The sequence below is a fragment of the Populus nigra genome, chromosome 14 (assembly GCF_951802175.1).
Source record: "Populus nigra chromosome 14, ddPopNigr1.1, whole genome shotgun sequence".
Lineage (NCBI taxonomy): Eukaryota > Viridiplantae > Streptophyta > Magnoliopsida > Malpighiales > Salicaceae > Populus > Populus nigra.
This window is the reverse complement of record NC_084865.1, coordinates 13,863,782-13,877,784: the sequence shown is the minus strand read 5'-3', so window position 1 is coordinate 13,877,784 and position 14,003 is coordinate 13,863,782. Positions and strand designations below refer to the sequence as shown.

Sequence of the window (14,003 nt, the reverse complement as noted above, 5' to 3'; positions counted from 1 at the left end):
CTTATAAAACATGTTTCGCTATTATTGAAATCAGCCTAATACTAAAGTTATATTTAGGATGTTTTGGTGTTAATAAAGTCATTTTTATTAGTTTTGCATCTAATTTATTTCACAGCTTAAAAAATTTCATATTTTGTATGAATTCATTTGCTACTCACAAAAGTGTAATCCTAGTCTTGTCTTTGTTTATTTTTGTATATTTATTACTTGTTGAGTTATACACATATTTAAATTGCGCTACTAAACTGTTCTTTTTTTGTTGTGTTGAGTTTCAAAATGAAAGGCCTAATTGACTCAAACATGAGAGTAGTGTAAACATGTGAGGGGGAGTGGGAAAATAATTTTTTTTCACTAATGTATTTTATAAATTTAAAGATGTCGGAAAATACCAAGAAAACACCACCAATTAAAAATTAGGCTTTTTAAATTTAAGATTTGGTACAAAAGATGGAAATGATGAACATGGGTAATAGGAAATTTGGAGGATAGGATGGTGAGAAGGGAGAGACATGATGCTGAAATTCATCATTTATGAAATAGAGTTAGTTGGGGTGGAAACAATGCTAGAAGGCGTGATGTTAGTCCCATTGTTGATGATGATTTTGATAAGATGAGTAATGAAAATTATGATAATGTGTCTTTAAGCCATAAAGATCAGTTTGGGTAGCTTAGAAACCATAGGTATAAGGGAGTTAAAAGAGATGAACAGTTTAGCCAAGAAAATGAATTGGGTAATTTTAGGTACTATGACGGGATAAATAGGAGTTTAGGTAGCATTAAGATAAAAATTCCTTCATTTCAAGTAAAAAACAATCCTGAGACATATTTGGAGTGGTAGAAAAAAATAAAGCTCGTATTTGATTGTCATAAGTATTCAGAGGGTAAGAAAGTTAAGCTTGTCCTAATTGAGTTTATGGACTATGTTATTGTGTGGTGAGATCAACTTATGTTGAGTCGTAAAAGGAATCATGAGAGGTTTGTTGAGACTTGGAAGGAGATAGAGGCTATTATAAGGAGACGATTTATCCCCAATCATTATTATATGAAATTATACCAATAGTTGAAGTGTTTAAGTCGAGATACAAAAAGTGTTGATGAGTACCATAAAAAGATAGAAATTGTGATGGTTCAGGCTAATGTAGTGGAGAGGATATGGAAGCCACTATAGCTAGGTTTTTAAATGGGCTGAATTACAAGATCATGAATATTGTGGAGTTGCAAAACTATGTGAAGCTGAAGGATATGATGCATATGACAACAAAAATAAAGAGACCAGCTCAAGCATAAGGATAATTCATGACCAAGCTAACCATTGGATTTTTTATCACCTTAAAAACCTAATTAGAAGGCTTATATAGGGCCTGCCTAATCTCAATCAAATATGGGGGAGAGAACTAAGATTAAAAAAATAGACATCTCCATCAATATTAGAGGTAAAGTTGAAACTCTTGCATCTTGTAATTATGACATAAAATGCTTTTGTTGTTTAGGAGTTAATCATGTTACTTCGCAGTGTCTAAACAAAAGAGCTATGGTTATGAAGGCTCTTGGTGAGGTTGTGATCGTTGGGGAGGTTAATGATGAGGAGAAAATGCCTACGTTTAAGGATGTTATTGATGATTATGTTGAGTATCCGATTGAGAGGGAGGCGCTTATGATAAAATGAGGACTGAATTTGCAAGTTAAGGTGGGAGACTTAGAGGAACAATGAGAGAACATCTTCCATAAGAGGTGTCATGTTCAGAATAAGGTGTGTAGTATAATCAATAATAGTGGGAGTTGCACTAATGTAGCTAGTATTGATTTGGTGGATAAATTGAACTTGCATACTACAAAATGCCATATTCCATAAAAGTTGCAGTGGTTGAATGATTGTAGAGAGATAAAAGTGTTTAAATAAGTTCTAGTTGCATTCTTTTTTGGAAAGTATTATGATGAAATGTTATGTGGTGTTATGTCTATGCATGCTAGTCATTTCTTGTCGGGAAAGCCTTGGCAATATGATAAAAAAAAAACTATGCATGACGAGTTTAAAAATAGATTTTTTTTTTATGGAAAATGAGAAGTTTACAGCTCTTATTTCTTTAACACTTAAGTAGGTTTATCAAGATCAATTGAAGCTTAAAAAGGAGAATATGGCTTAAAAGAGAGTTTGTATGTGAAGAAAAGGTTCATTCAAAATATTTTCTTTACTAACAAGACTATGCAGGGTTTTGATGAAGATCCTTTTGTTTTAGGTTAATGGTGGTTTGTTGCTTTTAGAGGGTGTTCTTCATGTTACATATTTGAGGACAAAACATCTTGAACGGAGAGGGAATGATATGATCCAAGAAAAGTTGAATAAAGAAATTCAGATTTTATCATAATTGTGTATACTGTGAAGTTTTATGCTATCAAGCATAAATCTCATTCTGACTGTTGGATCGAGTTGAAATCTTACCAGGAGTTTTCAAACATAATGTTATACAGGAGGTCAAGATTTCAAGTTAATAAGAGTTCAGGAAGGTCTTGCGATATAAATTTTATTATTTATTGCCTTTTGGCTTGTGGACTTTTTATTTAGAGATGATTATTTTCCTCATAATACAAGGATATTCAGGAACCATGATGTTTTAATAAACTTGTATTTTGCATAATGCAACACTTTTCTTTTTACTAGGACAAAGAACGAATTTGACTTATCAATGTATAACTGACTTTATGACATCTTTGTATATTTCGGGTTCTTGATTTTCTATAATCAACAAGTTCAAGTATAATTTTCAATTCTTTTGGTTTTTAGATACAAAATTATCTTTGAGTCAAGGTTTATCTATCATAAATTTAATTTTTAACTTTTTTAAGTTGTTTATCAACTTCATTATAGGTTTTGGGATTACTATCATAAAAGTTCGCATCAAGGATTCAAAAGCTGCATATTTATACTTTCAAGTAAATAAGAATTTTACCAAGTTCATACATTGAAAATATAATCAAGGGACTAATCATGTATCACACATATGAAGAAATTATTCTTCAAAAAGTGATCAAAGAAATACTTAAAAAAAAAACTACTCCAGCATAAAGTAATGCTACTTCTCACTTATAAAGTCTTATGTGCCAATAGTTCATTAATTTAGGCTCATGGAGCTTTTAATCAGGCTGTTGATGAGAGAGATGGTAATCTTACATAATTAACATGCTTAAAAAAAATCAATCATTCAATTAGTATTTCAATTCCATTCATAAATCTTATAAATTATATATTTTAATAAATTAATTCTGCAAACTTATTATATAAAAAGGGTGATGGTTGAATTCTGACGAATGATAAGAAGCGTAGTTAAAGAGGAAAAAGATATGAACCTAAATTTTCTGCCTTCCTGTGTATTTATGGATTGTGGAAAAGCAGTATAAAGGTACAGCACCTTTTATCAAGCACGCTAGTCAAGCTTACAAGCGTGGCATTGAGTCATTCTTGTCAACCTCCATTGCTGTTAAATTATCTATTTGTTCATAATTAACTTAATTATGTCATGAACTTGTCAGGAAATACATCATCAAGTTAAAAGGGACATCTGATATCATAATCCTGATTATATATCTAGCAGGAATTGTGCCAGAGAAATCATCATCTATGGTAGAATTAAGTGTACTCTGCTTCCAAAGTACTGTATTGGAAATGCAAACTGGCAATTGGGATTGTGTGTGCGCACTAGGATCCTTTGTCAGAATTCTTGTAACTTATGATTCAGTAACAATTATAACCAGTGCACTAATCAAGCACAACGAAAAACAGTTAAGAATCTCTGTATAATGTTCTTGGCTGATAAGCTTTGAGGTTTTGACTGTTGATTATGGGTAGAAAAGTTCTTTTAGCCGCCCACAAGAAGTCTTTTCTTCAATAAAAGTGACGAGGACAACAGAAGAAGGAAATTTCCAAAAGCTGAAAGAAAAAATGGAAAGTTAAAAAGTCCAAGGAATTCGTTGTTTGTGCTATATGCATTTTACACTCAAGAAATGTGTGTTAGTCCTATTTCTGTCGTGTCGTGAAGGAATCTACACACAGCTTTATTTTGTAGCTCCTGCAGAAGTGAAGAGCTTGAGATGATGAAGCCATCAATTGCTAATGTTGGCACAAATTAGATAAATAATGTAAACATTTATGGTGTCAGGATTGGATCCTCAGTTACTTGGTAATTTTTTCCAAAATTTCATTGCATCTGTCACCGAAAACATAAAGCTGGTTTGTTGTCTAGGACCAGCCAGGAACGGAACCCGTGTGTGTAATGTTGCAGAGCGCTATTCTACCACTAGTAATAGCAAAACTTCTACAGGATTTAATGGCTATGTGACAGCAAGATCAGAACCCAGAACCCTAGAGAGTTAAATCTTTTATTATGTTCTTCAAATGAGCTTAAAAGTTGACCCGCCGAGCCATTCCTGTTCTTATAACTAGGATTTGGACTGAGCTAAACTAAATTGCAACAACGATAAAGGTTCATTTTCTAATTTTATAAGAATTGAAGCCGAACTCTGACTGCTGTTCCAGGCCCATTTGAAGGGCCTGTGTAGTAGACTGTTTGGAAATCAGATCCATTTCCATGAGCAGAAGTGGAACGAAGAAATACGCAGATCCAAATATATGAACCTCTCTAACCTCCTTTCTCACCCAAAAACAGTCTATTTTGTTTCTGTACATATTACTTCGCACAGACAAAGTTCATAAGAAAAAAAAGCTTAGCATAGACAAGATATCTGCCTTCACTGATAAAGACGACCAAGCAAAAGACAGAGACCTGATGAAGCAAAAGAAAAGACGCCATGTAGAGGGGAAAAGCTTACCCCTCCATATGAGTGCTTTAATACATACCATCAAGAGCTCACATGGAGCTAGTCAAGCAAAAACACTAAGATATCTTAGTTGAAGATGAATTTACTGCATCAAATTTTCATGATCAAGCATGTTCTTCTCGTTGAAAGGAGAGACAAGGTAATCTTCAGATTTAGACTGGAAGTCTGGAACACCAGAATTGCACACAGAAAATTTGGTGCACTCTATATTTTCTAAAATAACAATGAAAGTGTCAAATTCTGACCTTTTGAAAACTTAATTTTTTTTTAATTTTTATATCGTTTTTACATGTATTGGTGTTAAAAATAAAAAAATATATATTTATAAATAAAAAATATTTTAAAAAACCAAAACCCCATCTTAAAATGTAAGAGCATCTTCAATGAATGATGTTATTTTAAAGAGACAAATTGATAAAATAGCATTTTGAATAGTATAAATATAACTTTTCTTGTCATGTATGTTCCAATGAAAAAAAGTTATTTGAAAAGTCAATTCTATTAGAGTAGAATAAATAAGTGTTTTATTTTTTTTTAATGATTTTGATGTTATTTTTTTCCACATGGCTAGATTTAATTGGTTTATATTTTTGTTGACCTCACTTTGTTAGTTTTGGCTCTTGTAAGAGATATGTAGGAATAATTTTTGTAGAAAAAAAAATATATTTTAGTATTTTGTTTGGTTTTTCTCTTGAAGTATAAAAAACAAATAATAAAAAACTAAAATATTAATTTTTTATTTTTAGTTATCTATTTAGCTTCGGAGATGTTCCAAGGAATAACTATGTTTTGGTGGGCTGGGTTCATATTGACATTATAATCGTGTCTTGCCAATAATTGGTTAATTCCCCTCCAAAACAACTTCTGAAATCGAAGATGGCTGTGAATGGATTGTAAGTTTGAAAATTGAAACAAACTTCTGTAATTAATATATTTAAATTCAATAAATTTATAATTAAAACTTGTAATTGCATAAACAAAATACTTTCGAATATGGATATTCACCATTAAATTAAATTGATTTACATAGTTAAGTTTGACGTGTCGCTTGAATATTTAGTATATATTTAATATTGTGGTGTCTAGTGGTACATATTGCTTTTTAAAAATATTTTTTAATTAAAATAATATTATTTTATATTTTTCATATCACCATATCAAAATTATCTAAAAATATATAAAAAAATTTAAAAAAACTCTCTAAAAACATATTATAACACAAACACTAATGATTAGAAGTAGTCATGCTCTCTTTTGAATGCCCAGAGCGGACTCGCATCATTTTACAAGGAGAAAAGTAAAAGATGGGATTAATTATTGACCTCTGATGCAACTTGAGAGTGGTAAACAAAAAGCCTTGCTGAAAAAAGAAAAGATAAAAAAAAAGAGCCTGTAGTATTCCAAGCTTAATTTGTCTTTTTGATTGGTTAGCATGGAGTAAAAAGGTGCGACACCTTTTAGCAAGCACGCCAGGCTCCACAGAAATGGTTTATCAGTCCAGTCATTGTCACTGCAACAATGGTAGAGAATTTGAAAGGATTCATTACTAGCATGATCGATTCATACTCATTGTTGTCTCATTCGGTTTACTAGAGGATATGGACATATGGTCATTTAGCTTATTAGCTTTGAAAGGAAATATAAAGTTGGAAGAGATCAAGGAAAGTGACTAATCATCTGAATAAATACAAACTTTTTCAATCAGAAGAATTAGTATGAAACATAACAAAACTTTGAACATTAAAAGAAAGTTGAAAAGGAAAAGAAGGGGAAAAAAGATCTTTCAAAAGATATTAAAAGTGTTTGCAAGGTGGAAGTGGAGTTCCACACAAACCAGGATTGTTCTTGAATGCAGACGCAGGAATTATGGCTTTGTGAGGAGGAATCCTGCCTCTTAGTCTGTTACTAGACACATCAAATTGCTTTAGATCCTTCAGATTTAGAACAATCTCTGGAATAGCACCAGTCAGCTTATTTCTTGAAAGTAAAATTGTGGACAACTCTTTGGCATCGCCAAGCTCCTCGGGTATCATCCCAGACAGCCCAGTATTCACTAGCTTCAAAACCTGCAATTCTCTCATTTTCCCAATTGACTTTGGTAGTGATCCTCCCAGTGTGTTGTGTGATAGAACCAATGAACTAATAGAAGACATTGCTGGTCTCTCTCCTATGTCATCATCAATTGGACCAGTGAACATATTGTAGGAAAGATCAATGGAGTTAAAATGGCCTAGTGGGTCTTGGACTTCTTTGGAGAATATTACATTTAAGTGGCCACTGAACTTGTTGGAGTGAAGATCAAGATCCATCAGAAGTGAAAGGTTCTTGAATTCAACTGGGATGGATGAGTGAAATCCATTATTTGATAAGTTGAGAAATGAAAGGCTAGTCATGTTACCAATCCACCAAGGCAGCTTTCCTGTTAATGCGTTTCCTGACAAGTCAAGTTGTGATATTGATGATGAAGATAGCCAGTGAGGAAGTTCCCCTTCAATCCCAGTATTTGCCAACATAAGCCGGAAGACTCTTAATTCCTGGAACCAGTTTGGTATTCTAACCAGTCCTAACGGATTATACGAAAGATCTAAAGTCTGTAAGCTCTTCAACTTAGCTAGCTGAGGAGGAAGCTGGCCGGAGAGTCGGTTTCTTGATAAATCAAGTGTTTGAAGGTTGAGTAAATTTCCAAAACTTGAAGGGATCTTTCCTGTAAAATAGTTGTTAGAGAAAAATATATCAGTAAGAGCTGTTAGATGACCAATGGTTGCTGGTAGTTTTCCAGTGAGCTTGTTATTCTCAAGGATTAGCCTTTGAATCTTTGAGAGCTGGCCAATTGATGGTGGTAAACTGCCAGATAACTTGTTTTCTGATATACGACAGAATATCATAGAACTAAGTCCAGATATCGAAGATGGTATCCTTCCTGTGAGCTGATTTTGATTGAGATATAGTAGTTCCAATGCAGCAAGTCCACCAATGGACTGTGGGATGCTTCCAGTTATCTGATTTTCAGATAGATCAAGATATCTGAGATTCTTAAGATTGCCAAAGCCTGTAGGAATTCTACCAGTAAAGTTGTTACCATGTAAATCAAGCTTAGTTATCATAACCACCTTGCCAATTGTTGGAGGAATTGGCCCCGACAAAGCGTTTCCTGATAAACCAAGTTCAGAGACATGTGTCCAGGATTTCATAACAGATGGAGGAACAATACCAGATATAAAATTGTCACTAAGATACATCTTTTCCAGCTGAGATAAGTACCTTAATGTAAATGGTATTGATCCAGTGAGCTTGTTTGTATCAAGAAAGAGATGTGTGAGCTTTGACAACTTGCCAAGTTCTTCTGGTATTAGTCCCTTCAAGTCCTTGAGATTACTCAGGTCTAAAACTTGAAGACTGGACAAGTTTCCCAAATAAGGAGATAAAGTTCCTGACATGTATGTGTCCTCAATGAAGTCATTGTCTGACTCAAGACCAGGACGAGATACATTGACAACTCTGCCTGAGGCATCACAAGCAACACCTTCCCAAGAAGTGCAGCAATCAGAGGAAACTCTCCAAGAATGCAACAGTTTTGATGGGTCATCTGTGATTTTGTGTTTGAAATCAAGTAATGCTTCTTTATCAACTGGGTGGCATGCCTTAGAAGAGGCTAATGTAGAGAAGATGAGAAAGAACAGAAGTGAGAAGGTTTGGGGATGCACTGAAATCTCCATGGACAGTTTTGAGACTGTAGTGCTGAGGATCCGCTGCAAATTTAGCAGCGAGGAGAAGTGGTGCTCAAATAGTTCTGTGAGGCCCTTGTGTTTAATTTACTAAAAAATGGGTAAGTGCAAGGTTGTTCAGGATTGAGAAAAGTCATGCCCATTCTCCCGTGATTGAGTTAATTAGGCCTCAAAGTCAGAGGACATACACTAAAAGCATCCTGTCAGTGTGCTGCAATAACCAAGATACATAAATGCTATGGTGATTCATCTAACAGTGGACAACACTATCAAAGGTTATGGATTCTTTTTCTTTCTTTTTACTCAAATTATCTACTGCTAGACCCATACATGCATTGGCAAGTGCTGTGTAAGAGCACTTTGGACTTAATCAGTACATAAAATATTCAAGCCTCGTTAAGGAAATAAAGGAAGTAGCCCTGCTGGTCAACAGTCACACCATTACCATTTTATGGCACCTCAAATTAACAGCTTGCCTTCAATAGTATACCTCACCTCCCATTGTTGACTGTTTGGAGCTTTCTTACATTTGTCAAGCCAAGTTAAAAAATAACCACTCGCTTTGATTGGGACAAGGGCTTTCTTGCAGATCAACTGTTAGGCATGTGAATCTGTGTTTGTCTTGTTTTCAATCCTGTTCAATTTGGCTATACATCCGAAGTACATACCTGGAATTTCCCTGCTGTCCTAAAAACATGACTGAAAGCAAAAGGTTTTGTTCATTTGTTTGGATAGCATAAAGACATATAATTAAATTACTTGAAGAACAATCCTGACAGCATTATTATCAAATTGTCTGTAAGCCTTGATTTAAGGATGTTAAAACCATCAAAAAACAAGCAAATATACTTATGTTAAGGGTAAGGAAGATGCTGTTCACGAGTCTTGTTGACTAGGCTTGAGTTATTATGATTAACATATTCCAGATTTGTAGTTGGTGGGAAGTGAGCAGGACGGTCCATGATTGAAGAGGCAAGCATGACTGAAATGTGAGTCGAAGTTTATGATTGGATAGGCTAAGAGCCAACTTGTTGCCATGAATACTTTAGTGGGCACTTACACATTTGTTGCCATGTAAAAGCTGCTGCTGCTGCAATTTTCCTTTTTGATAAGCATTGTGACCTGGAATCCAGTAAATTATAGTGATGAATCTTTGTTGTGTCCATCTTCATAAGATGTCCCCGAGAGCAGGAATGTTCGAGGCCATGATGATAAATCCTGTGGAGTTCAGAGATATCTAGGTCTAGTAGAGATTATTATATAATTATTATTGCTTTTAGCTTAACCCCAACCATCATCATGCCACGCCGTCACGGGTATACCCATTATGGGGTTTTTCTCCCGTGCCTATGGAATTCATGCTTGGATGGAAAAATGGAAGATAAATCGTGATTTTCTCATCATCAGTTTGCACTACAAAAGTGTTACCTAGTTCAAGATAAAGGGCAGTCCACTGGAATCTACCGGTTCAGGCCTTGCAAGAACATTCTACAAGTTATAGTTTTATATGATTAGTATAATAGAACGAAAGGTCTCATCTTGCGGGGATAGCTCAGTTGGGAGAGCGTCAGACTGAAGATCTGAAGGTCGCGTGTTCGATCCACGCTCACCGCATTTTTTTAAAGCTGCTTTGTCTAGTTCAAGGAAATGGGCTATGGGCTTATAAGAAGGCCATTAATGAGCCCGATGGGTCTTTCAAGGAGGATAGAGAAACTCTTTCAAGCAGCCATTACTTTTTTGGGCTCCTTAAAGTTTTGGGCCTGTAATTGCTGTTTGTCCGATATTTATATCAGGAAGGAACCAAACGTTTAACGTGTGACTTCGATACAATGTTGTAGTGGGACCTATTAAAGTAAAAAAGAAATGATAAAATCTCTTTTAAAAAATAAAAAAAATCAATCTCCAAAACTATCCAATTTTCCACGCCACAAAAAACTTCACGGTTAAAGGGGAAGATATTCTTTTTTTAAAGACAATCGAATATTAAAAAGATAATCAATTGTTTTTTCCTAACTTTTATCTAGCTATAATAAATAATTTAGACGTGAATGAAGGATAAAAAAATTTATCTAGCTATAACATGTAATTTAGATGTGAATAAAGGATGATAAGGTTTGTTATAAATCAAAGTACTTATTTATTGAGAAAACTATGATTATAAAAAAATTCTAAAATTATTTAATTTTATTCATCCTTATCTCACTTATCAAAAAGCTATTATAATCATTTAAATAAAAAAAACTAGAAAATCATAATAATACTAAATAAAAAAATAAACTTGAAAATTTATTTCTTTCAAATAGAAAAAAAAACTATAAAAACATAATAACACAAGATATATATAAGAAAATTGACTATGAAAAATATTTATCTTTCCAAAAAAACCACTACATTAATCTTCATTTGTCAGAAGAAACTCGTTATCAAGTTCATATCTCATTCAAAAACTGTTCTTCACCACAAACATTCTTATGTGTGTATCACCTCGTCGTGATCCCCTAACACAACATTTTTATATGGAGATGCTCCATCATGGATCTCATTATCGGGGTTTTCAATAACAGCAATTAATGAAGAAAAAATTAACACACTAGTTTCTAAAAGTCTATTTTTGAAAAGGAAACGTTTTCATCCACTTTTACATAAACATGTCTTATTTTGTGATATTTTATAGTTATAGATTCAATAACACAGAACAACTAACTAATAGAAATCATTATGTTTTAATACATGTTCTCTAAAACCTCTAACCATGGTGATTTGACAGCACATAAAATAAAAAATACCAGAAATTATTGCGCTATCATATCAACTAATGTAAATGAAAATGAAGAATAATGAGATTTGTTGATAAATAAATACTATAATTAGCTTGACTTTTAAAGTACTTAATTTTATTAATTTATGTCTCACCTATTAAAAAAACTATTACAATCCTTTATATAGAAAAGAAAACTAGAAAGTCATAGTAATACTAAATAAAAAATAATTTAGAAAAACTATTCTTGAATCTTCAAAGTGAAGAAAAACTAGAAAAATTAAATATAGGGCCAACAAGTATATGTGTTTATTGATAAAATTAAAAATATAGTAGCTTATTTGACATATTTGTAAAAATATAGGGCCAAATAATGGGTTTTGCCAAATCCCTTGCATTTACAAATTTTCTGACATTTGCCACTAGGGTCAGGAGCATGTGCACCTTGACACCCATAAAGCACGTGGACCTCCATGCCCAAACAAAACTTTAAGCGCGTCTGCCCCACGTCCCGTAAATTCACGTGGACATAACATTAAACCTGTCAGAGGACACCCAAAAAAAATCGAGTACTCGATTCCCTTGTCTTAAGCAAAAAAAAAAAAAAAAAAAAAATCAACTTCATCATTACGACACTATCAACAGCAAATTCGCCGCGCCTAACATTCCTAAAACCAAAGTTTTTAAACACGTCGTGATTCGAAAGCTATGAGTTTGTTAGTATAATTTATCATGTGATCGTTTGAAAATATTGTTGTATTTATATTTTAAAAAAATTTAATTTTTTATTAAAAATTATTTTAATGTATTAATTACAAAATATTTTGAAAAATAACAATAACTGCATTTTCAAATAGAAAAACACCAATGTTGTTTTATTTTTTTAAAAAAAAATTAAAAACATCAAAAATCATGCTCAAAACCCAAATGAAAGAAAGAGACAAATAATTATTAACAACAAAAACTAACGTAATTACATTCAATAATAATTATTAATTAATTAACATTTCTCTTGGGATAAAAGGGCTAAAGCTCTTACATTCCATATGTGATTTTTGGTCACCACCTTGACAAAAAAAGAAACTAACAGGACAACGGTACAGACAATTATCATTCAACCTTACATCAGCAAAACCTGGTTGGAGCTCCATTAAAGGACCCGGAATAGGTCCATACAAGTAATTCCCTCCTAATAAAAGCCTGCCAAATGGAGACAATCCGGATCCGGGTAAAACTGATTTTATTGCGAATTGGGTCGGTATCATACCTGAAAACTTGTTGTTTTCAAGAGATAAAGCCGAGAGCTTTGGCATTAAAGCCATGAAATAAGGCAGAAAACCTCGAAGTTCATTATTGCTTAAATCAATGGCTATTACTTCACTTTTGAGAACTGTGGTTGATGGGAATGGTGGGGATTGTACGGACGTGAAAGAATTGAATGAGAGAGTGAGTTGTTGAATTGAAGGGTGAGTGAAGAGAGGTAAAGGGACTGAGTCGCTGAGATTGTTGTGACTCAAATCAAGTACTTGTAAAAGAGCCAAGTTTTTGAAGCTTCGAGGGTCTAACTTGCCTTGCAAGCTATTGTTTCTCATTGAGATTTGAACTAAAGATGCTGGTAATGTTAATGGGACATTACCTGATATGGCATTCTCACTAGCATCTAAAAAGGAGAGATTTTCAAGAGAACCCAACTCGGGAAACTCACCAGCTAGCTTGTTTGCTTGAATTTCGAGCCTTTTTAAACTAACAAGACCATTGAAACTTGCAGGAATAATGCCTTGAAGATTGTTGTTGTCCAGATATAGCTCTTCCAGTCTACTTAATGAGCCAATCGAGGTGGGTATCTCACCAGAGAACATGTTTCTAGAGAGACCAAGTCGACTCAGCTGAGTCAAGTTGGATACAGACTCGGGGATTTGGCCATAGAAAAAATTATTGGAAAGGTCGAGTGTTTGTAAATAAGGGAGGTTCCAAGAAATGGAAGCTAGCGAACCCGAGTAACCAGCCTGGTCAAGACTGAGCTCAGTGACTCTACTTGACTCGGATACTACAATGTCACACCTGAACCCACAAGTGAAACTATCACTGAATAAATTATCACACGGGTCAACGGTGAAGTCCCATGAACTCAAGCAAGAACCTGGATTAACTGAGTTTCGGTCCACCGCGTTCTTGACCTCCTTCAAAACCTCTATATCACCCCAAAATGTCTTCGACTCTGCTCCCACTAACAGCCCAGTGACTGTAATGAGCAAAACTAGAGAACATGAAGCAAATTTGAGAGAGCCCATTTATTGGTTTTTGCTACCAGTGAATGTGAGAATTGAAAGTTTGAAACTTGCAGCTAACAAGATAAGGGGATTATGTGGGAGAGATGGAGGGCGGGAGAAGAATGTATCAGAGTTAATCAAGACCGTTCATTAGGAGAATCAGAATTGAGAGGAGTCCTGCAAACTACAGAGCTGGGAAAGGAAGACAAGAAAGAAATGGCCTTTTTTTGAGATGGACACTTGTGCCTTCTCTGGGGTGAGTGATCTTGTTTTTTGGGAGTGGCTTCACGGGGAAGTTGTCAGAGCCTTCTTTAAATGCTTCCTTGTATTTGAACTTGTATGGATGCGCGAATGCCTCGAGACAGAAAGAGTAAATGGTTTCCTTGGGTCATTTATGAGGGAGGAAATGTTTGTTGG

At 34.1% G+C, this 14,003-nt stretch overlaps 2 protein-coding genes and 1 non-coding gene across 3 annotated transcripts; 1 reads left to right on the top strand and 2 right to left on the bottom strand.

Moving 5' to 3' along the window:
- Positions 1–6,511: 6,511 nt before the first annotated feature.
- On the bottom strand, positions 6,512–8,733 carry LOC133672902 (LRR receptor-like serine/threonine-protein kinase FLS2). Its single transcript, XM_062093459.1, has one exon. It carries the CDS (start codon positions 8,547–8,549, stop codon positions 6,627–6,629), a length of 1,923 nt encoding a protein of 640 aa, XP_061949443.1. The 5' UTR covers positions 8,550–8,733; the 3' UTR covers positions 6,512–6,626.
- A 1,366-nt stretch (positions 8,734–10,099) lies between these two features.
- TRNAF-GAA (transfer RNA phenylalanine (anticodon GAA)) lies at positions 10,100–10,172 on the top strand. The gene has a single exon. It is a non-coding gene; the product is annotated as a tRNA-Phe (tRNA).
- A 2,072-nt stretch (positions 10,173–12,244) lies between these two features.
- On the bottom strand, positions 12,245–14,003 carry LOC133672713 (receptor-like protein 11). Its single transcript, XM_062093213.1, has one exon. The coding sequence runs from the start codon at positions 13,605–13,607 to the stop codon at positions 12,309–12,311; it is 1,299 nt and encodes a 432-aa protein (XP_061949197.1). The 5' UTR covers positions 13,608–14,003; the 3' UTR covers positions 12,245–12,308.